The 24,411-nt window shown below is 40.5% G+C and overlaps 3 protein-coding genes across 11 annotated transcripts in view; all 3 read right to left on the bottom strand.

The window, feature by feature from the left end:
• Nucleotides 1-1,739: 1,739 nt before the first annotated feature.
• On the bottom strand, nt 1,740-8,751 carry serbp1a (SERPINE1 mRNA binding protein 1a). 6 transcript variants are annotated; one of them, XM_042005844.1, is made up of 9 exons: nt 8,374-8,751; nt 6,821-7,001; nt 6,181-6,321; nt 5,976-6,044; nt 5,747-5,821; nt 5,353-5,524; nt 3,596-3,643; nt 3,315-3,488; nt 1,740-3,118 (listed from the first exon to the last, which is right to left on the bottom strand). In XM_042005844.1, exons 1-9 carry the CDS (start codon nt 8,630-8,632, stop codon nt 3,062-3,064), a joined length of 1,176 nt encoding a protein of 391 aa, XP_041861778.1. In that variant the 5' UTR covers nt 8,633-8,751; the 3' UTR covers nt 1,740-3,061. The 6 variants fall into 6 exon arrangements, with proteins under 6 accessions (XP_041861778.1, XP_041861775.1, XP_041861777.1 ...); XM_042005841.1 differs by having other exon boundaries at nt 5,976-6,047; nt 8,374-8,750; XM_042005843.1 differs by having other exon boundaries at nt 3,596-3,640; nt 5,976-6,047; nt 8,374-8,750.
• Nucleotides 8,752-10,923: 2,172 nt separating this feature from the next.
• Nucleotides 10,924-14,169, bottom strand: hsd17b7 (hydroxysteroid (17-beta) dehydrogenase 7). Its single transcript, XM_042005847.1, has 9 exons — nt 13,829-14,169; nt 13,336-13,542; nt 13,129-13,221; nt 12,853-12,967; nt 12,077-12,271; nt 11,862-11,966; nt 11,722-11,778; nt 11,543-11,641; nt 10,924-11,450 (listed from the first exon to the last, which is right to left on the bottom strand). Exons 1-9 carry the CDS (start codon nt 13,861-13,863, stop codon nt 11,370-11,372), a joined length of 987 nt encoding a protein of 328 aa, XP_041861781.1. The 5' UTR covers nt 13,864-14,169; the 3' UTR covers nt 10,924-11,369.
• An 82-nt stretch (nt 14,170-14,251) lies between these two features.
• Nucleotides 14,252-24,411, bottom strand: part of ddr2a (discoidin domain receptor tyrosine kinase 2a) — a 36,735-nt gene continuing 26,575 nt past the window's right edge. For 2 of the 4 annotated variants that reach the window (XM_042007273.1, XM_042007274.1), the window contains exons 3-17: nt 23,073-23,175; nt 22,281-22,512; nt 21,878-22,025; nt 20,770-20,872; nt 20,179-20,362; nt 19,855-20,095; nt 19,678-19,743; nt 17,611-17,747; nt 17,274-17,484; nt 16,950-17,182; nt 16,734-16,861; nt 16,429-16,626; nt 16,123-16,357; nt 15,888-16,037; nt 14,252-15,806 (exon numbers count right to left, since the gene is read on the bottom strand). In XM_042007273.1, coding sequence (XP_041863207.1) covers nt 15,675-15,806; nt 15,888-16,037; nt 16,123-16,357; nt 16,429-16,626; nt 16,734-16,861; nt 16,950-17,182; nt 17,274-17,484; nt 17,611-17,747; nt 19,678-19,743; nt 19,855-20,095; nt 20,179-20,362; nt 20,770-20,872; nt 21,878-22,025; nt 22,281-22,512; nt 23,073-23,175 — 2,501 coding nt within the window. In that variant the 3' untranslated portion in view covers nt 14,252-15,674. The remainder of the gene's footprint in view (nt 15,807-15,887; nt 16,038-16,122; nt 16,358-16,428; nt 16,627-16,733; nt 16,862-16,949; nt 17,183-17,273; nt 17,485-17,610; nt 17,748-19,677; nt 19,744-19,854; nt 20,096-20,178; nt 20,363-20,769; nt 20,873-21,877; nt 22,026-22,280; nt 22,513-23,072; nt 23,176-24,411) is intronic. The other 2 variants (XM_042007275.1, XM_042007276.1) reach the window with 2 other exon arrangements.

Genomic DNA, 24,411 nt, shown 5'->3' with positions numbered 1-24,411 from the left:
TGCCTATCGGGGTGTGAATGTGTGTGTGGATGGGTGCATGTGATAAGTAGTGTAAAGCGCTTTGAGTGGTCAAACTGGCTGGAAAAGCGCTATATATAATACAAGTCCATTTACCATTTATTACTTTTCGGTGCAATTTTCAGTTTAATTCATTTAAAACTAAATCAAAAAATTTCATTGGATAATTACTACATAGATTATATTTCAGCTGGCAAGAAGTTATTTAACCCCAATTTCTTAAACCAATTAGAAGGCGCATCTTGTGGTTGTGGAAACGATGTTCGTCCGTTTCAAATTATCAGCAAGCATCAAGCAAAAAAAGATCTAAGAAGATGCAGAACTACTGTACTGTAACTGAGTTAAGGACTCTCCAATGCATTATTTAAAGCTGGAGGGATAATAGGAAACCATCATCTTCCAGGAAGAAATGTGATTAAAAAAAATACTGAATTGTTGTGATTGGCGATCACTTAGACATTTCCACACACACAATGTGATGGGAACTAAAGCGATTAGGACTTAACAGCTAAGTAGCCTTAAGAAAACCGATTATTAGTGAGGCTTATCAGAAAAAATAAAAGGCTGAGTGGTCAGTCCAGATTTACCCCGTTCCAGAGTGATGGGCTCATCAGCGTAGGAAGAGACAGATGAAGTGATGCAGCCATCATACCTAGTGCCCTATGTACAAGCCTGATATGGGGTTGCTGCACTTGGTCAGGTCTAGGTTCACCAACATGAATTTAGTGAATGAGCAGGTTATTCCATCTTTTTTTTTTCTTCCCTTATGACCTGGCACATTCCAAGATGACAATGTCAGGATTCATCAGGTTCAAATTGTGAAAGAGGTTCAGGGAGCATGAGACACTATTTTCACACATGGGTTGGCCACCAGTCTAGACCAGGGATAGGGGATGGGAAAGTCTGTTTAAGGTCCACGGTCCTGCAGGTTCTTTTCCTGCTTCTGCTCAACCGACTCAATGCAGAACAAGCTGTCGGATCCATTTAATTTGATTCAGGTGAGTTGGAGCAGGGAAGCCTTAAAAACCTGCAGGGTAGTAGCCCTGAAGGCCCAGAGGTGCCCATCACTGGTTCAGACCTTAAAACTATTGAAAATCTTTGGGACGTGCTGGAGAAGACTTTGTTCAGCAGTCTGATTTTCCCATTACTACAAAATCTTGGCAAAAAAATTTATGCAACTCTGGATGGAAATAAATGTGGAATTGCATAAGTGTAATTAAACGATACCACAGAGAACATGTGCCATGATCACAACTAAAGGTTCCACAAAATAAGTGACTGTTGACGGGTGGTGTATTTGGAAGAAAAAACTTGTCTCCATGTGCAGAACTTTGCTTTACATTTTCATTTAACAAAAACATACTTAATCTTTTCACTGGAAGCAGTCAAGCGCTGAAGATCTGATTATTTCAAAAACAAAAGATTTCATGTTCTGCATTTAGCCACAAAACAGAAAATTTATACGAGAAAGGTCTGTAAAAAGTCTAATTTTCACCTCAGCTGCTCACTAAAGTAAAAGAGGAAGAATTATAGTCAGGTTGATGCACCAGAGTTGCAAGGCCAAGTTCGGGTCTGTACTAAAAAATCTTTGCTCTTAAAGTATGACATAAAAACATAAGAGGTGATTTGGCTGTAAGCTTGAGAAAACATAGGCACACATGTAAATATGTTTTGCCTGAAGCAGGTAAGGTAAAAACAAAATAAGCTAACAGTGCAAAAAAATTTGTCGACCACCTTTATTTACCGACAGAGGTCTAATAGCAGGGCTAGAATTCACACATTGTAGAGCAATTCAGTTGTCCACACAGGGGACAACTGTATTTCTTTCAGAGCAATTATGCAGTGGCGCCAGCGTGGAAGCTACAGAGCAGGTTAACAGTGGAGGAAAATATCAGCACAGAACAGACTGCTGAAACAAACTGAAGCTGGGCTGAGTTTCCACCTGCGGAGTGTGTAAACAGTTGGAGAGGGTCTGGGGGCTTCAAGAGGTCTCCAGCCGCATCTCAGCTGTGTAGAAACACTTCCTCTCCTCATCACTCTGAAGTAGCAAGAAAGGCATTAACTGACTTACACTTGTTAAAGACCTAAGATGAAATGGGCAAAGGGGAAGAAACACTGGATGGTGAATATCACCTCAAATACAAGAAGAATAAGAACACACGGACACATCCTGTCAGCTTTAAATCAATCCTTTTGATAAAAATGGATCAGCTTGATATTCGAGTCATTACCGATGCGTTTCTCCAAAATGGCCAATTGTTGCTCCTTTAAAAACATTTCAGTACAAAACTTTTAAATTCTGATTTAGATGCCATTTCAACAACGCATTCACATATAGACAGTATCTCCATCAAAGATGTGTCTCATCTGCACCGTGTGAAATAGTCTCTGAAAGAATTTATGAAAATAGTTGAGATTTACAGGCCGAAGATCATACAAGAATAGACCTCCTGTATAAAATATAAAATAAACCAGTGCGAAATATTTAAAAAAAAGGAAAGGAAAAGAAAAGAAAAAAAAATAATCATAAATCTCAATGAGTGAAGCTGTAACTTCATCTGAAATACCTGGTGTGGCAGAGCTTACAAACTTGGGTTGAAGCTCCCCGGCAGCCATTTTAAAGCGAGCCAGCAGCAGCACACACCACGCTAAAAGATGCTCTTTTGCTTACATTTCAAAATGCGTATTTTCAAGCAGCAAATACAAAACGTTTTTAATGGACAATGCATAACCTCTGAAAAAAATACTGTATGAAAACATCCCTGCTACTTTGTTTCCAAGTACAAAACCTCTACCAATAAGCTGCTCCAGAGTAGCAAGAAGTCCTTTTTTTGTTTTGTTTTTTTTTTTTTGTTGTTTTTGTTATGTATATTTTTTTTCCATCTTTGTTGTTTTTATTGGGTAAAACTCAGTCCTCACATCGAGTGCCAGTTATGACAGTCTACTCCATCATTTCACTTTGCTGAAGGATCCAGGAACATGCAAGCCTCGTAGTGGAGGTGCTCAGAAGGCTCCTGTAGGCCTGAGAGTTTGCAACCAGGGCTTAAGCCAGGGCTGGGAAGGCCTCTGGGTCGTCCACATTTGGCACAGACGCAGATGACTGTCAAGAAAAGTAAACAAGGAGGAATCAATGAGGAACATTTTTAAATTACTTCATTAATGCATTTCTATTAGAAAACACCGTTCTTGGCGATATCCTGAACAGTATGATAAGAGAATAATGAGACTTGGAAATAAAAACATTTGCCATTTATGTCCATCTTTACAATAGTTTAGCTTTGCTTCCAGCTATGTACCTTGTCAGACCTTCCTACACGGACTGGCCTAGTGGTTTCCCCTCGGCCGCGACCTCCCCGGCCGCCGCGTGGCCCACCACGTCCACGGCCTGGACGGCCCAAATCTCCAAAGTTTATCTCCAGTTGAGACGTAATGTCATTGGCTGGTTTCCGGAAGTGATGCTCATCTTCTCCCTGAATTACAGGATTAGCGTTTTAGTCTTTAGTGTTAGCAAGCTTTTCTTATTGTGCTTATGTGTCTGATCTGCGTTGAGATACAACTAATAATGCTAGAATTTTACCTTGGATTCCTCGACCTCGGGGTCAATCAGATCGCATTTCTTCACCTGCTTAAAGTAAAAAAATGAGTGCCCACATTAACAACAGAAGAATGATGCCCGTACCAATAAAAGAAAAGCATTTTAATTCAATTAAATAGATATTAAAAACAAAAATATAAATCAAAAGTATTAGTATAAAGATGGCTGAAATGAGGCCAGTCATCAACACATGGCTAATCAGACACTGGATGCTTATCTGGATCTCAATCACGCCACTGTATTTAAAGGAAATTGGCTAAAGGCTGTTTTACATTAGTTTAATCTCTAAGAAAGCCATTTAAATCTGTATATAGACTATTGTCTTGATATTGAACTATTTTACTTTCCTGGAAATTGACATGAAACTTTTAAAAGGTGTTCAGTTGAAGAAAGTAGTTCAGTTCACCACTACTGAACTGAACAGTAGTACAGTTTAGTAGTGGTGAACTGAACTATTGCACAGTAGTTCAGTGAACTACTGTGCAATAGTTAAGTGGTGGAGACAAAAGGCCTCCACAGTAAGTTTCTAGCCAGGTTGTCAATAACGCTACGTCATTTATTTCCTGTCATCAATAAAACTCCAAAGTATGTCCATCCTTGACAACATCAGAATAATTCATCCTTGTTAAAACCATTTTTGGTGTTGGCATTGGCAGTACCTGCGATCGAGTTGCTTCTACAATACAATGTTTAGACAATGTTGAAAAATACTGGAGGAAACTTCTAGTCCAGAAAGCCCATCATGTTCCATCTTTCATCTTTCATGAATGAAACTGTTTGTTAGACAGCAAACTGAGTGCTTAACTGTTTAAAGTGAATAATAAATTCATGCTAACACATTAGCTTGCAGTTAGCTGAGTGAGCAGCATAATGACTACCGGTAATCTGTAGCTTGCTAACACAGTAAACTGTTGTAGTGATTTAAGAATTTCATGACAGTTATCGGGTATGGAGCTGTATTCAGACCCTAGAACTGCAGGATTAAATATTTTGGTGAGACATAATATCAGGGGTTTGTAGTGAGTGCCTTCGCTCACTGGGCTATATCATTTTTATATTGATAAACATGAATCTGAATAAACTAGCTACTGTTACTGTTATCAAAAGAATTGTATGTATAGAGGAAAAAAAGGTGAAACTGAACATCACTATTATTCATTAGTTTAAGAATTGTACTGTTATAAGTGAAAACTGTTTCTACATATTACCATATATGAAACTGACCTGAATAAAGAGAGTAAATTTGTTTGTCTCAAGTCTCTTATGTATAATCGGCCAATAAATCGGTGTAGGAAATAGGTTCAAAAAGTCTAATTTGTCTAAGACTGTGGCTTAAAATGCAGCTCAACTTTCATTTGCAACCTAATTTTATCTCATTGTTTTCGTGGATCTGAAACCTTTAGTGAAGCAGGACGTACTGTTCGGTGGTGTGTTTGTAATAAACGTAGTATGAATAGCAGCTGTAATAAACCTGTGCTCTATATGAAAAGCCTCATAATAGCATCACTACCTATCAAGTTTTTGTTGAGTTAGAAACCTGCTACTGTTTGAGGATGGACAATATTCAAGTTTCATGTTGGAAACATATTTGACTTTGCTAATAGTTGGTTGTGAAATAAATGTTATATAATCAAGTAAGCAATTAGCTAGTGCTAGTTGCAAAGTAATAAATATTTGGCATTTGACTAATGCACGCAACAAAAATAGTTTTCTCTTATACCATCACAATCATGACTTACCTCTGCCTTGGACTTGTGCAGCACAAATCCTTTGTTCCAATCAGCTCCCTCGTTGGCTTTACGGATGTTGAAATCTACCTTTGCCCGTTCCTTGTCCTGCATGGCCTTCCACTCATCCAGAGTCATCTCCTTGGGGCCTTCTTCCTTCACTTCCTCAGCCTCATTCTCCCTTCAACACACCAAATAAGATAAATGTTAGTACCTTCAACAACGCCATATTTCAATGCAACCGCTGTTTATCAAAAATCTGTGTTTATGTTTTGTGTTCTTGGCCTCAAAATAATTATCATTTGTTGGGCAACATTTTCATCTGAAGACTAAAAATATTCTGAAAAGTCATTTCTGCTATAGGCAATATTAGATGTACTGGAAGGTAATTAATAAAAAAACTTACTTATTCTCAGAGTCAACAGGTGGATGCTCCTCTCCTTCAGGGTTCTCCTCAGTGACGTTAGATTGGTCAAGTTCACTATGAGAGGAAAAAAAATTTATCAGATGTCAATTTCCAGTTCACCAAAACTTCTCTGAATGTACTGGTTTCTGTTCTACTCAATCACTTTGCCCCAGCTTTTAAAGAAGCTGAATGTGTCAAATTTCTGGCTTGTACATGTACATGTACTCACTTGAGTTCATCTTTTACGGTGCCCCAGTTGTGAGATCCACTTCCTCCACGCTTCTCCTCACCTTTCAGACTACTGAAACAACATCTGCTTTAGGCACGATCAAAACGATTGGACTGCATTAAAAAACACTCAAAGGTCTTGACATGACCTGGTGTGAATAAAAAAATCAGTTGTAATTCAATGTAAGAGCTCAAAAAGTACTTACGATTTGTCGCTGCCGCTGTGTCTGTCAAATTCACGTTTTCCTCGGGAATCAAAGCCATCGCTGCGACCCATGCCGCGTCCTCTGCCTCCACGGCCTCCCCTGCCACCACCGCGCCCCCTCATTGGCCTGTCACCGATGGGCCTGAAGAGATGTCCAATTACCAAAAAATCTTAAGAACAATTGGCATAGGCATGTTTGTGTACATCTAGTCGTTTCAGAGCAACATTTGCCGAACATCAAAATCCAATATTCTTTTTAGCTAAGGTTTTTGTCACCACCACACAGCCCTGAAGGAAATCTCTGGCTGTTGTGCTGCTAAATGTGTTCCAGCTGGTTTCCTAAAATTGTGGACTGTTTGATGCTTAGCTATAGAGCCACTGCAAAAACAGCTAATGATTTTCTCATCCAGCACATGCTTTCAACTTCTGACAGTGCTTTTGCATTATTATAAAAAAATCAGAATGCAGTTGCTTTAGATATAGTTCAGGATTTACAGGTCCAGTGTAATAAATTAAAACATTTTGCAGAAAATAAACCTTTTAGCCGTATGTTTAGGTAGAGAGTGCCCTAAAATGTTATGATAAATTTGACCTCACAAATTTGATCACTCTTTAAATATTTAAATAGAAATTTAACTCACTTCTCCACTGAGAAATCGCCCTCAGGCTTTTCGCCAGCTTCACCAGCAGGTCTCTCAAAGCGGCGAGGTGGCCGCCTGTCCACAGGTCGTCTGTCTGCTGGGGGACGACCCTCTCCCTGGCCGCCCTGAGGTCTGGAGCCTTCGCCCTCTGGCTTCCTGCCCATTCTCCTCATACCAGCACCTAGGATTGACCACAACGGGAGGATTAGACAACCAATAACACCAATGACCCAGGACCACTGCTGAGTCTGAGAAAGAGAAACAAAGGTAATTGTTCTGTTTAAGTGGAGCAAGTAATTCCAATTAATGTGAAAAACAGAAGCTGGTCTGTTGCGTCACTGCAATATCCAAACAATTCAATAGGACAAAAGTTTTTAGAATTAATTTGATTAAAATTACTTTTTTGATGATCCACAATGATTTTTTTTTCTTTAAGTGCATCGATTGGTTAAATCAAAAGGGTCCTCCCTTAATTACAATTTACATCAAGCCAATGTTTCAGCTGACTTGGTATGCTGTTAACTGCTACAGGCCTAATGTGACACAACTAGTCTCCACCCACTGACTAAATCACCCTATACCAAAATAGATCTCCTCCACTACACAGCAGCAACTGGTTGCACCACAGTCTGCCACCTGTCTCATTTTCTCTCAAGCAAGCAGACAGTGCTCACTTGACAACCTGACATGATGGCAAATTAACTTTGAGTCAAAACTCTACAGATTCACGTCACTGGTTGCATCACTGTATTTATACACATTAACTTTAAAAACAGGTAAATTGTATCCAAATGTATACTTTGCTATGTTTGGTGGACTCAAATTATATACCGTCATCTAGATGAGCATGGCCACTAACTGCCAAAGTAAAAGGTAAATACACCAAGGCGCGTCGATCACGTAGTATGCGCAAACGGGAAGTAAGCGTGGAGGCTGTCTTAACACGCCCCACATTGCTACAGCCACGAGGTTAGTAACCACGAGTGTGGTGCCGCAACTAATATTTAAACTAATGTTTTGAAGCAATCCTAGTTTCATTTATTACATGATCAACTATATTCACACGTTTTAAACCCCTCTCAAGCTTCGATGTCCTATTTCGACAAATGATAGTAATAATTGTTAGTACATATTCAGTTTCATGCGGTTCTGAGTGAAAATGGCAACATGCGACCTCATTTAAAGTCGCATGTAGACATCGGCTAACGTTTCTACTGGCACATGCACGCGACGTTCTCCAGTTAGCTACGCTCTCAGGCTTGCCCCTGTTCCAACGGGCCTCTGGGGCACGCCAAAACAAAATGGCCCACTGTTTATCACTGAATAACATATGCCCAAATATAAAAATAGTAATAATAAAAATTAAAACCTCAATGGCAAACTTCAATATGAATGTCACAGTTTCAGCAAATGCGTACTAAAGCAGCCACGCGGACCTCATGTCACGGGGCTTAGGAATCGTTGCTAGCAAGTAAGCAAGCAACTTAGCCTGTTAGCTTAAATTTTTAGTTGCTGCTTGACAATACAAAGTTTTAGAGCCAGGAATAAGTTACCATCTTTCTTAAGTGAAACAGGTGCCTGGGTCTCCTCCTTCTTGTCAGTCAGGGGAGTCTTTCTGTCTTTTTGGGACTCCTTTTTAGGCTGCTTTGCAGCCTGGGCTGCAGTCTTGGCGGGACCAGGGGCAGCAGCCTCCTTCTTCTTCTTAACTTCGGCTTGCTTAAGCAGCTCAAACGGATCCGACTCGTCGTCAAATAACTGGTCGAACCGATTGGTTATGGCACAGCCAAAACCTTCTTGCATTTGTCCGGGCATGATGGCGCCCCTTCAGCAGGATTTTCCTCCGATTCTACGAGGATTGGTGCGAACACTTCGCTAGATGAAGCCACAAGATGGCTGGAAAAGGACCTTCTTCTCTTCCGGCGCGAGTGACATCCGGGACCTCGGAGTTTGCGCGGGTGGTGCGTGTAGTTTCTTTTGAATGAGCATGGCAATGCATCCTTTACTAGGTCCACGAATGATAAACACAGTTACCCATAATGCTAGTGTCCCCGCTAATGCGAGGCACTGTAAAGGGAAGCATGGTTACCCTCAATTGCACTTTATGCTCTTGTTTGGGCTCTTTAGAGAAGACCCTTCGGTCGTCAGTGTCGTCAAGCTGAATATTTAATATAGTTCTTAACCCAAAAAACATCCCAGTAAGTCACTGTGCTTTTTTCACACTGCTGTAGGCTAATATTATTTGAAGACCGTAAAACAGATAGCAGGTGATCCTGATCTTCTGACCTTCTACAGGTATTTTAATTAATAAGAAAAGAACAAAAAATAAATAAAACCTTTGTGACATAATATATGAAAATGTGCTAGGAAGACAAATCCACACTGACATTTAAATCTGGGTCAACAATTCTCACAACTTTAGGCCATACGTAAACCCTACTTTAACCCTACTGTTTTTTTGTCTATTACCTCTGCATGAAGTAATAAAATATTATCTATATCTGTACACAACAGTGAAATGTTATTAAATAACGTATTAGGAATCCAAATGCTACAAAAACTGATGCTACAAAATCTGCTGTGTCCTCCTGCTGTTGGTAAATGCTGTTTGCTTGGCTTTAGAAATAAGGATGTGCAAGGGCCTTTTGTATTTACTGTTAGCCTAGCTCTTAATTAATTTAAACAAATCATTGCTAAATCCATATTTTTTAGTTTGGTATTTTGCATTATACCTTCCTCTCTTTCTCCACTTCCTATGTTTAGCACTCAATGAAAAATGTTTGTGCCAAGAGGTCAAAGGACACGAGCTCCATTACAATGCCCAAAAATCAACTGCAAATCAACCAGCTTATTCAAAATAATAAAGATGATCAAGAAAAATATTTCCAAACTTGTTGTAAGTGTCCAATGATTTTTGCATCTTTTAAACAGAATGTTTAATTCAGGTGAGATTCTAGTTGGTCCAAAAACAGCTTGTTAAGAAACAAAATTGACAAAAAAAAGGGCAAAAAAACACAAGTAATCATCACTTTTTACACAATAGTGCACATTTAATTTCCACCCATGTTAGTACACATATGCAGATATAACAAAAACTGATTAAATTTAAGTAATAGGAACTATCACACAATATGCCAGCTCAAAAGACCCACCATCAGGCTGCTGTAAGTAAAGATACTAGTTTTGTGTGGATACAACATTGACTTGTTCATCCAATTTTTATAATGCCTAAATACTTAATAGCTCAGTGTTAAGGACTGGGTGGAAAAACTGTGAAAAAGCAAACACTATCCAAGGAAAAACCTTTAAGGAACTTTAAAAATAAAACATGAACTGTTGTCCAAGACCTCTTTCAAAGATTACAAGAAAAATTATATCATTGTTGGTAAAATATACAGACAAGAAAAGTGATTCAAGACTTGTGCACAGACCTGCAATCACAAGTTGGCATATTTTGATAGGTAGACCAGGTACTTTTTATGAAAATATGGGCTCATGATAATACGCTAATATAATTTTGAATACAACAGGCCTACTTCATATCTTGCAGCTGGATTTTTTAAACAGATGCTTCATGCTTGTAAGGAAATTGCTCAAATTATTATTTTTTTCTGATTGTCAATATGAAGCATTATGAAATGTGCGACAGGACAGCGGTCCAGCCCCCGATGATGTCGCTTGTATTGACGTGCCCTTTTAAACGCACTCCCCTCCAAATGATCCCTGCGCACCCACAACATGACATCTCCAGTCATCAAAGCAATGATCCAGTCCTATGCTCTAATGGTCATGGTCATGGGCACGTTTTTCATCTATTTCTGCGGAATGGTATGGGCTTTTTGCAACCCGAAATTGAGTGGAGCGGACGAGGAATACATGGCTGGGAGACAAACCGCGGAACGTGGTGACCGTTGCTGGATGTGCGCCCGAGGTCCTCCACAGCGCGAGTTCAGCTGCGAATGTGCGCGTCTGCCTGCACCGCTGTATACTGCAGAGGGGCTCACACAGACCACTTATGTGAAGTTCTGGGATGATACTGACAGTTTGCTCTCAGACTGCACTGCGTTTTGTCGTGAGGATCTTGGGATTAATAATCAGATTGGAAAACCCCCCACCGGGACCGTATAAACTGTAAGGACGGCGATGCAGGGGAATTTACACATAAACGCAAAGCTGCAGTTTTAACATTGTCATTTGGAAAGACACTGACCTGAGACTATTGGAATAGACATAGCTAATATTTATTGCAAAGTTCTTCCAAAGTAACACAACATGCATAATACAGTTGATTGTATTATAACCTTCTGACAGAGAAACTGCAAATCATGCAATAAATATTCAGAATAACTGTAATCTGACCTTGCTCTTAATTAAGACATGCATAATGCTGTGTAAGGCAGAGGAATAATATTTCTTGAGAGGTCTGACAGCCAAATCCTTTGCATGATGTGACTTTAGAGAAAGAAATAAAAGGCTTTCCATCTTGCATTATATGTGTAAGATTATTCAGATCTAGCAGGTCTTCTGTGAAATGGGTTTCCCTTTATGTCTCCTACAGTTTGCTCTTCACATCCCTTTCCAGCTGCAATAATTTCTCATACAACGACTCAGAGGACTCCAAATCAATATCCATCTGCAAATAACAGAAGGCACAAAAACATACATAAAGTGCTTTACAGATCATTTAAATCTTGCTCTTAATGAAAAAAAAGGAACTTGCCACACCTTACGTGGTTGTGTATAGTTGATTCCAAACCCAGATGTTAAGCTGTGGTACTTAGCATATGGGTCCAGTGATTCAGGCTTTTGCTTAAATAGCCAAAGCTGCCAAGAAGAACAGACGTCAGTGTAAGAGTTTCTGAGTTTAATCTACAAATGATAAATTATACATATCTTTAACCTACCAGGGCTTCCGCTCCATTATAAGGTGTCAGCGTGAAAGTGTTTGTGAATATTCTTATCTGTCAGTATGAAAAAGAAAAACATTTAGATAAAAATAATTTTATAAAAAAGTCTTTTTTCTCCAGCACAGAGTTTAACTCACTAGCCAAAAGATAGGCATGAGCAGCATCCAGAGGAAGGAGGGCAGGATGCCATACGTCAGATTTGTCATCACAAAACCAGGACAAATGACAGAAGAGTACAAACCCTAAAATTAAAGATGCATCACGATCACTTTAATCAACATTTTATGAAAGAAAATATAAATAAATAAAAAGTTAATCTTTCTGATGTGAAGTTCAGCTAATGAGGGTCGACCTGTTTGTTGTAGTGCATGTTGAGAGCCAGGCTGAGCAGGTCTGAGGCATATTTGGAGGAGCTGTAGGGCTGAGAGCCTATCTGGTGCTGTATGTCTTCCAGATTAAACGCTGAGTGGTGAGCATTACTAGACGAGGTCCAAACCAGCTGTGATGTCTGACCTGCATGGCAAAGGACTGGCTCCAGCTCTCTGACCTGGACCATCACATATTGGATCACAACAGAATGCATTTCTTTACAAAGCATTTACCATCTGAGTTAAAACAAGCCCAATGAACGATGCCAACTGTTCATTTGATGAAATACAATCCAGGTTATTCTGTTTCTCTATTTGAGAAATGGATGAAATTACAGTATTTTACAAATTTCTTTTTATGAATGTGTGTAAAAATTGTCTTTTGAAACTGAAGGGTTAAAGTATTTTTCAAACAAAAATTAAATTCTATCACACAGCAGCAAAGATGGATTCATAACTCTGAACAGGAGGCTTTTGAAGGTCACTTTTTAATAACAACTTTATACCATATCAAATTCACTTGCAGGTGCAGAGTGAGCAGAATAATGCCTACAGTGTCCTCATGGGTAAAAGAGTGCTGTTAATTTTTAATGAGCATAGTTGGTGACAGACAGATTCAGGAACACACAGTCTTTTAAAGACAAACAGCTAACCAAAATAATTGTGTCTGCAGAAAACTGCAGTTTTTTGTAGCATATCTGACATGAAGACAGACAAAACTGGCCAGATGATTTAGAGGTTATAAGTATCAGTGACTCACTAGAAGGAAGTGACCAAAGAGGTTGGTTGCAAAAACTTCTTGCAGGCCATCAGGGGTGACACAGTCCGTCTGGGTAAGAATCCCCTCGCCAGTGGCAAACATATTGATGACTTTGCTGCAATGAAGATATTATGGAAATTTAAGCTATAAATGCAGTAGCCTATGTGAAGGAGACTTTTAACATAATTTGTGTTAAAATGCAAATACTAAAATGTAAATAAATGCTGTACTGTAAATTAACTGTGGGATCAGCAAAGCCTGAAATCACCACTGTACCTGGAGAAGAGGCCTTTAAAAAATGACTTTACATCAAACTGGGGGTTTGGCATGATGCCTGCATTCAGGTAGAGGTAGTCCAGTTGGTCATACCTGCAGGTAATATGACTTTTATTTCTGCCGCTTTCTAATATACACAAGGATTTAGCAGCAGAACATAAGCTGAGCCACTGACTATTTGAGGATATCAGCCTTCCTAAATCCCACCTGACTTTGACCTCCTGAGCAGCACTAATGATGGAGGAGATGCTGCTCGTGTCCATCTGCAGCAGGTCCACCTGAGCTGTGGGGTGAGCGGCAAGGAGAGCAGCGCGAGCAGCCTGAGCCCTTCTCATGTTCCTGCAGGCGAGACACAGCTGCACGCCCTCTGTGTCCTGCGAGAGGAGACGCTCGCACAGCGCCAGGCCGATACCACTGCAGGAAACCCTTATGTTATATTACTATCACTACTTAATACATTAGCATTTAGAAAGTTGACTTTAACTGATCGAATTAAATTATGCTGAATACGTTGTTGTATTTGCATCTTGTATTTTTTTTCACCACAGAGATTTCTAAAGGTCAATGGAACAAATATCAGAGAATAAATACATAATTAATGGCTAAAATAATTCATTTAGAGATGCAGACTTACTACCATTGCAGACATTCAAGATGTCAGATGTAAAGTTTGTAATAACAACAAAAGCCCAGTTATTACCTATTTGCTCCAGTCACCAAAACCACCTTCTTCATAATGTTGGCGCTCAAATTGACAACTAAAGATCCAGATAAAAATTTAGCGCAACAGGTCGGTTGTCTAGCTCAGGAAGTTTTCACCTGTGGAGTCATTTCTTTGCTCCACCCTTTTGCTGTGATTGGATACTGCTGCAGCAACTCAGCCAATTGGATCCCGATTCCGATCAGCATAGCTTCATAGAACCGCCCACACATGCAATCAATAAAATATTAAGTGGACAGACAGCTCTGACAGATACAGATTTCCCTGTTTGAATTTCTTTTAGTCTATCTATGGTTTAAATTCTGTTTATATCAAATATATCTAAAAAGTAAATTCACTGACAGACAATCATTTGAGTACAAAATTGTAATAACACTAAAGAAAGACTTTGACAGAGTGACTTTACATTTGCAGAGCTATATGTGTTTGTTCATTTGTAGCAATGGTGACAGGGTCGAAAACTTCATTTAAAAAGTTTATTGAGAAGGAAATCAACACTTGCCTTATTAATTTGCACTGGAATCAAATATCTAAATTTTTTGTTTTTTGCCCTGATGATGTCCTCCAAACAACAGATGAAGATGGTTTTTCTTCAAGCAGCTATGACCATCTCTAATTTATGAAATAAGTGTTCAAAATTAAGAACACAAAGCACAGATGAGTAGCAAAATAGAACAGAATAGTAGCAAAGGTCCAAAATGCATCAATAAAAGAGCTCCAAATGAATGATGACTGCTAAACACTGCAGATGAGTCATAAGCTGAGTTCCATTGTTCATAATTGGCATCACTCATACTAATTAAATGTTTCAATAAAATGCATCATTCTAGGTGAAAAATCGCATTTCATATACATTCATGACTTTAAAATAGAGCTATCAACATCCACAGCACAGTCACTGACATCTTTCCAATGAAGCCAACTCTAAACACATACAGCTGATCTGACACAGCAACATGACCTAAACACAGCCAGGATTCCTGATAAACATCCTGCAAAATAATCTTTTTAAGCACTCACTGCTAATCTTAATTTGTGATCAACTTCAAAACGTTTGTGGAAGGAAGAAAAAAACAACAAAAATGTAATAATTAAGAAAAGTAACATGATAAAACATGTCTATTGAAAATACACAGCTATATACAGTTTTTGCTGAAGTTCCTGTAGGAAAATGGCAGGAGATGGAAAAAGACAGATTTATTTGATATTTTTGTCTTATAATGTCTTTCTATAAATGAAAATGAGATACTTGAAAAATATTAAATTTAACTGTAATTAATGGTTTGCTGCACTTTCCCCTCTACATTCAAGCAGTCTTCTAAAAGAAAACACAAGTAAGGTCTTCAGCAATGACTTTATCAATCATTTAGATATAACATGGAAAACCTTTAACTAAAACAATAAATTTACATGAATATTCAAAAGTTTCAAAAGTGCCAAATATCACTTGCTACATTAAAGTTTTGGCTGCTTAAGACATGTTCCAACCAAAGTTCATGTCTTTAAACATGTTTGTGTTTAAAGTATGGTGTAGTTTTTTTTTTGTTTGTTTGTTTGTTTTCTTTTTTTGTTTTGTTTTGTTTTTTGTTTGTTTTTTTGTTTGTTTTTCTATGAAACTTTTAGTTAATTTTAATCAAACTGAAACACAAAAAATCCCCTTGGTAGTCCATCTGGATAATGTGCACAGAGCCCTCAGGTGATCCCCTCACCCTGTCTCTCTGCTGAAACAAGATAGCTTAAACCTGGCATGTCTGCCACTCTTGTCAAACACCACTTTTTCAGAGATGAGCAGACAGGGAATAACTGTCTAAAACTTTGCTCTGGCTTAAGCCTGTAAATCCAAGAGGCTTTTGTGTATTTCCTGAAAGGAGGGCCGTTCCTTTGCATTCCTCCTCCAGCAGCTGAGCATGATCTTGTAGAGCAAGTCTGGACACAGCACAGGTTGGGGCAGGTAGATCTGCACAACAAGGAGCAAGAAATCAAGTCTTGGTTTTAAATTAAGCTTACAGGTGCAGTAAATGTTTGTATACATGCTCACCTGTCGTTTCTGGTCCCTGAAAAACTCCCCTGTGTTTTCTATCACCTGCTCATCAGTGAGCTGAGAATAGGGTTGCTCCTTGCAGAAGTTTAGTATCTCCCACAAGGTCACCCCAAAGGCCCAAACATCGCTCGCTGTGGTGAACTTACCCTGCACAAGAAAACATGCTAAACATCTTTTCTTGCAGTAGCTGCAAATATGTTGCCAGATATACAAATTAAGAATCAATCCTCACCAGTAGGATGCTCTCCCATGACATCCAGCGTATAGGCAGCACCGCTCTACCCTGGATCCGGTAGTAGTCGCCACTGTATAAGTTCCTGCTCATGCCAAAGTCAGCAATCTTTATTGTGTAATTTTTGCCCACCAAACAATTACGTGTGGCCAAGTCTCGGTGGACAAAGTTCAGGGAGGAGAGGTACTTCATCCCTGAGGCTATCTGAGTGGCCATGTAGCACAGGTTAGTGAAGCTGCAGAGGACACAGGAGCAATATTACCAAGTGCTCTGAACCAAGTTTACAGACAACAGCCACATACTCACCTGACTGTAGGTGTGTTGCTGAGCAAAGCAAGTTGTCCCTCAGCTTCATGGCGGGACAGAAACTGGTTGAGATCTCCATTTTCCATGTACTCTGTGATCATACAGAGAGGGTCGCTGTAGATGCACACAGCTAGCAGGCGAATGATGTTGGGGTCCTTTAAACGTGACATGATCTTTATCTCTTTGAGGAAGTCATTCCTACAAATAAAAAAACGTTTGTACAAGTTTAAAGTGATGTCAGTCAGAATATGCAATATTTTAATTCCATGTCTGTGATCTGTTTTTATCTCCAGCCACAGCAGCACCTTGCATTTTTGTTGGCATCTGAACGGAGCATCTTCACAGCCACTAAGACTGGCTGGTCCTCTGGAATATCAAACAGATATTCTTCATTCATAAACTCCTGCATTCCCTCTGCTTCACACAGGTGGACCTAATGCAGAGAAAGTGAGAGTCAGAATTAGTAGTGTTTTTATTTAGCTTAAAGCTTTAACTCTAGCAGATGAGCAAAGGATACACACCTCTCCAAACTGGCCCTCTCCCAGTTTCTCTTTGAATGTGAGCAGTTTTCGGGGGAACTCTTCCACAACAACATCCTTCCCTGACAGCAGGTCCATAGTTACTGCAGGGATGGCATATGTGTTGCTTCCTGTAACGCCTTGCAAGTCGACAATGTCTGCTTCTGCATAATGAGGGACGCCATCTTGGGCCACAGTTGTAGTGGTGGATTTAGAGGCTGAGGGGCTAGTTGAAGCTAGATGACAACATAAGCGACTGTAATTGAAATCACAGTATCATAAGGAGGAGAGGATTTTCTGTGGATATCACTTTAAATATTGGCTTACCAAGCTCTTCTGGGCTCTGTGCAAACTCTGGCAGTTTACATATGAGGCGTGATGGCTCCTGATAGTCTGGACTGAGAGGGAAGATGCGCTCATAGGTGGAATTAGACTGCTGCTCATTGGCTGCACTCGACTGGTTGTGGTTGTAGCCAAATGTCTCACTCTGTATTGACAAACTAGCAGTTAGTTCATCATCCAGCATCCGACGAGACGCCTAGAATGAAGGAGGTGGGGGAGTGAAGCAACAAATCTGACCACCTCCCAAAGGGAAAACTTCAATAGGAATGTACAAAAAAGACGTGATTATATTTACTGAGTTAGAAATAAGATGTGGGCTTACCTTCTCCAACATCTTCTGCCACACCTGCCTCCACAAGATAATAACAATAATGGCCACCAGGATGAAAATGATCGCTACTAAACAGCCAATCAGAATCCGGGTGTTGCTATCATCAACTTTGTGGGTGGGATCATCTTCTGAGGAGAAACAACAACAGATGTGTCTTTCAAAGGTTTAAACTGCTACTGCTTATTTTAGCTCCTCTCTGAGCCGCCACCTTATCGTGGTGGAGGAGTTTGTGCGTCCTGACCATCCTAGCGGCTATGTTGTCAGGGGCTCATGTCCCTGGTAGGGTCACCCATGGCATACAGGTGTCTAGGGGAGGGACCAGACGAAGTGCAGCTCAAATCACCCCTATCATGATGACAAAGCAAGGACCAGGGTTTCCCTTGCCCGGACGTGGGTCACTGGGCCCCCCCTCTGGAGCCAGGCCTGGAGGTGGGGCATGGAGGCAAGCGCTTGGTGGCCGGGCCTTTGCCCATGGGGCCCGGTCGGGCTCAGCCCGAAAGGGTGACATGGGCCTCCCCTCCCGTGGGCTTACCACCTGCAAGGGGCCATAGGGGTCGGGTGCAGTGTGATACCGAGGCGGGGACCCTGGCGGTCTGATCCTCGGCTGTAAAAGCTAGCTCTAGGGACGTGGAATGTCACCTCTCTGGCAGGGAAGGAGCCTGAGCTGGTGCACGAGGTTGAGCGGTTCCGGCAAGATATAGTCGGACTCACCTCGACGCACGGCTTGGGTTCTGGAACCACTGTCCTTGAGAGGGGCTGGACCCTCTTCCATTCTGGACTTGCTCCCGGGTGTCCATAACGAACACCTTGTTCAGACATAAGAGTGCCCACATTTGCACTTGGCACCAGGACACTCTAGGCTGCAGTTCGATGATCGAATTTTTAGTTTTATCGTCGGACTTGCGGCCGTATGTTCTGGACACTCAGGTGAAGAGAGGGGCCTAGCTGTCAACTGATCACCACCTGGTGGTGAGTTGGCTCAGATGGTGGGGGAGGATGCCGGTCAGGCCTGGCAGACCCAAGCGTGTTGTGAGGGTCTGCTGGGAACATCTGACGAAGTCCACTATCAGAAAGAGTTCCAACTCCCATCTCCGGCAGAGCTTTAACCATGTCCCGGGTGAGGAGGGGGACAGTGAGTCTGAGTGGGCTGTGTTCCGTGCCTCTATTGTTGAGGCGGCCAGCCACAGCTGTGGCCATAAGGTCGTCAGTGCCTGTCATGGCGGTAACCCCTGAACTCGTTGGTGGACACCGGTAGTAAGGGATGCCGTAAAGCTGAAGGAGTCCTAGCGGGCCTTTTTGGCCTGTGGGACTCCAGAGGCAGCTGATGGGTATCGTCGGGCTAAGCGGAGCCGAGTGTGAAGCGGCAGGGATGAGAATTAGCACACTGTGTCAACATTGTCAACATTGTCAACATTGTCAACAAGTCAACATTGTGACATGGCAAATTTAATCTAACTTCTTCTTCACTAAAGTGCCCTGTACAGGGGGCTGCATGAGATACATGCAGTACAGAAGATCTTTGCATACACTAGGAAGCAAAGGTGAATTTGTGGGGTTATCCCTTGATTCTCATGATTCTAAAAAACAAATAAAGATGTCAATTATCGGCATCAGCTGAAGGCTTCCTGAGATATTTACCTGTGTAACAACTATATTAAAACATCTGTAAAACTGTTCAGTTTCACCTTTTTAACTTCTACTTTTGCACAGTTACTCATCAGACATTACTTTACTAGTTCTTAGTTGAATTGGGTTGCTACCCTCTGGTTTACACTGAAAGTAATGTGGTTTTCTTTTAATCATTAAAACTTTCAATGGGGCTCCAGGTGAAATTATTCTGACACAGTAAAATATATCTTGATTCTGACTCTTCTGTCGCCTTATGTCTCAGCTTTCTTTTGAGACCAATATTATACAGCCCTTGTAGTCCTGCAGATATACTTAATTTATTTTGGGTATGTCATTTCAAGCTGAAAGGCAGACAAAAATAGGCCCAGTAAAGAAGATACTAACTGACAGTAATGTGATTTGTTAACTAAGTTGCTTTGTGTGACTTACCTGGCGGTATGTTCGGTGGAAGTCCGGTCTTGGGTGGAGCCAGTGTTGTATTGTACATGGCTGTATCTAAAATAGCACAAAGCGTAATCTCATTAAAATTAAAATGTTGATGGCAAAGTTTTTTCTCTAATTTGTACAAGTGTTGTGTTGCACATTATCGTGCTTTTCACTGTGTACCTGACTGGAAAGTGATCTCACTGAACAGCATCCAGGCATCCGCAAAGTAGAACTGGCATTTGATGGCACTTGCCATGTGATTGGCCAGGCTGACAGTAACAAACCGGGCATCTGAATTCTTGTCATCCACCTCAGGTCTGAAGGAGAGCGGTATGGCCTCCCAGTCTGAATCGGAGCGGAAGTAACAAACCACTTGACGGAAGGCCTTGATGTGCAGGGGAAGCATGTTGTTGCAGTGGACCTGTGCACACGGGGACATTTTCAGGCTTAACAGGAGACAGCACTGAGCACTAGCTGAGAATGGGGGTTTATCTGGAATCTCACCTTCATTGTGGTAAAGTTGCGTATACGATCAAACTCAAACATTATCTCAACAAATCCACTGGGGAAGCTTTCGTTGTTCCAGCCCACATAGTCATACCCCTGCCATAGTTTGTAGATGAGATCTTCTTTAAAGTCATTTGGACCGCACTCTCCATCAGTCAGCTGGCCCAAGCCTTCTGTCATACTGAGAGAAAACCTAACTCTTAGTTCATCTGTCAGAAGGCTGAACTGTTCAGCCCTTCAACACAAGGTGGCAGCATTACCACACAAATTCTTTTAGATTTGGGCTGTGATGTTGCGATATGGGCCATTTTCTTTTCCTTCTTCATGGTTTGAGAAAAGAGTTCTGTGTCATGGAGGACATTATTCACTGTGGCGTCATCAAAGCATAACTATAAACAAAATACCACAATTGATTCATTCTCATTTTAGAGAATGGTTGACTCAGTCATTCCAGTGAGATATTACCCAACAGTAAAGCACCATGACCCACACATCATCATTTGTCCCATTGCTTTTTCTATGGTAACCAGGCAATAACAAAGTGAAGAGGAAAGACGGTGAGTAGGGAATCACAAAAAGCTCTCTCACCTGTGGATAACGGCGCCATCATAGGCAGAATCATTCAGGTAAAGAGTGTAAGCAGGCAAGTTCATCTGTTCTCCTGTTGGAGAGTTATACGAAACAAGACCATCTGTAAAGAGAAAAGGTTCATTTTTAAATCAGTCCCTCGAGGACTTCTTATTCGTCTGTCAGTCATTTTGGTTTGAAAACCATTGTTTAAAACCACATAGTTTATTTAAATATGTAGAACTTCTGGTCACCATAGTTACAAACGTGTCAAGTTGCACGTGAGTTGGATGGAAATTTCCGTTTGGTGAAATAAAGAGGAAAAAAAAGTATAAGTGATATAGGATTGTCCTAACAAAGCAGCAGGACAAACAGGCAGAGAATATATATGTTATGTTGAGAAAAAGTGAAGGGAAAATTAGTTTTAACAGGGGCCCTTGTGGTTCTTGTTCCAGACTGACAATCTGTTTGCTGCCCAGAAAGTTTCATTTGTCAGAGAATGTGAAGTCAGCTGCTGAGGCATGAAAGACTTACGGGAAGCATGGCGAATGAAGAAAATGAATAAAACTGCACTTAAGTTTTGAAGCAACTAACTCCTAGCAAGAACTAAGTTGATCTTTCCTCTCCTGTTTACAGTTTCATCATGCCCGGATGCTATATTTTATGGTTTAATTAGTTTCCATGCTTCCTTACTTTCCATAATATTCTCTCCATTGAAGTTAGGGTTTGAGCTTTGTTTGCACACAGCATTTTTGTATTAAAAAATAAGAGACCTAATGGGAGACCCAGATGAAAAGTAATCCTGTCAGTTGTTCCAATTAAAATTCTCACCTCGGGCATGAATCTGGTGAAATGTGAGAAACAGGCAACATTGAAAAGGAAAAGGCCTAAGCATGGTAGCAAACAGTTATTTGATATTTTGTTTTAAAGCTAATTAAGTACTCGGGAGTAGTTTAAACAGTGCACTGTTTGACATGTTAAGGTACGTGAGAGTCAGCAGATTTGCTTTATCTTTATGAGCTCAAAGGTGAGAGCTGGTGCTTTGATTCTTTTATGATATTTGCCACATGATTCCTTGCAGGTGATGTTTTATATTATTCCCTTTTTTTTTCCACTGTCTGAAACTCACCCAGCCATTCGCAGCCGTAGAGCTCTACTCTCATGCAGACATTCATGGAGTGTTCTGTTACAGGCATGAAGCGAACATAGCGAGCAATGATGGGAGGTTTAAGGTCCTTGAGCACAGTTTCATAGGCATTCCTGTTTCCCTCAATCACCTACAAGTAAAAAAAACATATCTTGAGCTCATGAGAACGTTAACTTATGAGTGAAAATGACCAAGTTTGGAAAGTGAACTGATTATTATTATCTGTTTAGTCAAGCTAGAGTAATGACAGGTCATAAAAATGCAATGGAAAGGTAGTTCCTGTTTATGAGACATTAGTTATAAAGGTTAAAATAAATTATACTTTAATACTCAAGCCAGAAAAACCTGCAGCCCTGCCAGTATGAAGCACTGATTATTAAGTTACCTGTTTCCCCTGCCTGTCTCTCCATGAGATCCACCGACTGCCATCACGACTGTATTTAATCTTATACATCTGGGTAAACTCATTACCAATGCCCCCAGCATGTCGACCTTGGGTTCCCACAAGAGTGATAAAGTGGAGCGAGCGCAGGTCAATCTGAAGGAACTCCTTCAGGTTGTCTGGTTCGACTGTTATCTCTGGACACCACGCGCCATCACCCTCCTCACTGTTCAACCTGTAAGGACAAACAGGCAGAAAAGAATGAAGGAGAGAAAGGGGAAAGGATGAAGTAACAGTGGGTGGATTTTAATAAAAATTATGGCAGGAAAGGAAAAATATTGAGGGAGAATAAAAATTAGAATAGGATGATGAGAAAAAGGCGAGAGGAAAGTAAAACTGAGTGCAGTGGTGAATTTCAGGTCTTAAAGTCTGCTATAAAAACACCTTGGTGAAAGGCTGCATCGTAAATTCGTCTTAAGTTTTAATTTAGGGTAAGGACCTGGCAAGGGCAAGAGGGATCAGGGCGAGTATGAAAATATAGCCAGGATGGATAGGGAAAGTCTAATACATCGTTTTCCTGATACTTAGGGCCACCCAAGTTTTATAGCACACATGCGCATTTACACACATGCTACCTTAATCGTGTGGCTGCACATAGAACTACCCCAGTTTGTGGTTTATTACAAATAAACATAGGCATAGGTACCTTGCAAGATAAACCACGCATACACACATTCATTATCAGTGTAAACATGCCATGAAATGTGTCTGAGTTTGTCTACATATGAAACATACCTGCCATATCTGGCAGCGGTAGATTCAGACCACTGGCTGGAGGCAGAGATGTCCTCATCTTGAATCTGTCCTCCTGACATCCCCAGAGGATACCGACAGACATCTAAAACAAAACATGCTTTAATAAAAAGCTCCAATCATAAGTAGTTAAGTGGACAAATGGAATAAAGAAACTTGATGGAGGAAAAAAGAAAAACAAAATAACAGTGCTGTTGCTAAGATTTTTATAACTAGCGTTGACAGTAAAAAATATTTTTGATGATCCTGTTAAGGGAAGTCCAGAATTACACAATAGGGTGGTTAAGATATTACATGGAGAATCTGATATTTTCCTTGGTTTCTTTTTCTCTATGAGGCAACATGAGGAAAAAAAACTTTTACAGGGGAAAGATGGCAGTCAAATCGGAGCAAATGTCACTGAACTTGAAATGGAGAGTTAAAGTGTACCTAATGGTTTTAGCTCCTTAAAAAAAAATTATTTGACCGTCATTAGTGATGTGACATCTTTAGTTCAAATCAAATCAAATCAAATCAAATCAAATTTTATTTATAAAGCGCTTTTCATGCAAAGGCAACACAAAGTGCTTTACATAGTAGAAATGAATGCATATTAAAATGAAAAAAAAAGAAAATCACAGAACAAAAACAATAAGCCCTTTACACACCCAGTTATGTGACAGATTAAACTCCTCCCACCCCCCCGCCCCCCCCCTTCAACCATCCACACACACACACACACACACACACACACACACACAAACTCTTAATATCTGTCTTTGGCTTGGCGCTGCTGTGAGGAAACGGCATTTTTGGGGACCCATTTACACCAGGAGCCAGTCAAGCCATGTTTGCAGAGGGCAGACCAAGCAGGCTTGACTCCCAGAGTTTAGGATCCCCATAAAGAAACACTGGAGTTAAAAATGTTAAAAATGTTAAAACAGTTAAAACAACGATAAAATAGGGAAACAGTTAAGAAGCTATAATAAAATATAATAAAATAAAATAGATAAATGAGACAGATAAGATAAGATGAGATAAATAACAGAAAATGAATAAAGTCAAATCAAAAGGCTAAACTAAAAAGGAAGGTCTTGAGCCTCTTCTTAAAAACATCAACAGTCTCTGCAGCCCTGAGGCTCTCTGGCAGGCTGTTCCACAGTTGAGGACCAAAATGATGAAACGAGGCCTCACCGTGTGTTTTAGATCTAACTTTGGGAATAGTTAAAAGGCCGGTACCAGAGGACCTCAGGGTCCGCGAGGGCTCATAATTTGAAAACAAGTCAGATAAATAAGAAGGCCCAAGACCATTACGACATTTATAAACAAGTAAGAGAACCTT

Source organism: Melanotaenia boesemani, chromosome 14 (genome assembly GCF_017639745.1).
Source record: "Melanotaenia boesemani isolate fMelBoe1 chromosome 14, fMelBoe1.pri, whole genome shotgun sequence".
Taxonomy (NCBI): domain Eukaryota; kingdom Metazoa; phylum Chordata; class Actinopteri; order Atheriniformes; family Melanotaeniidae; genus Melanotaenia; species Melanotaenia boesemani.
The sequence above is the reverse complement of the archived record's forward strand: the minus strand, read 5'-3'. Positions and strand labels throughout refer to the sequence as shown.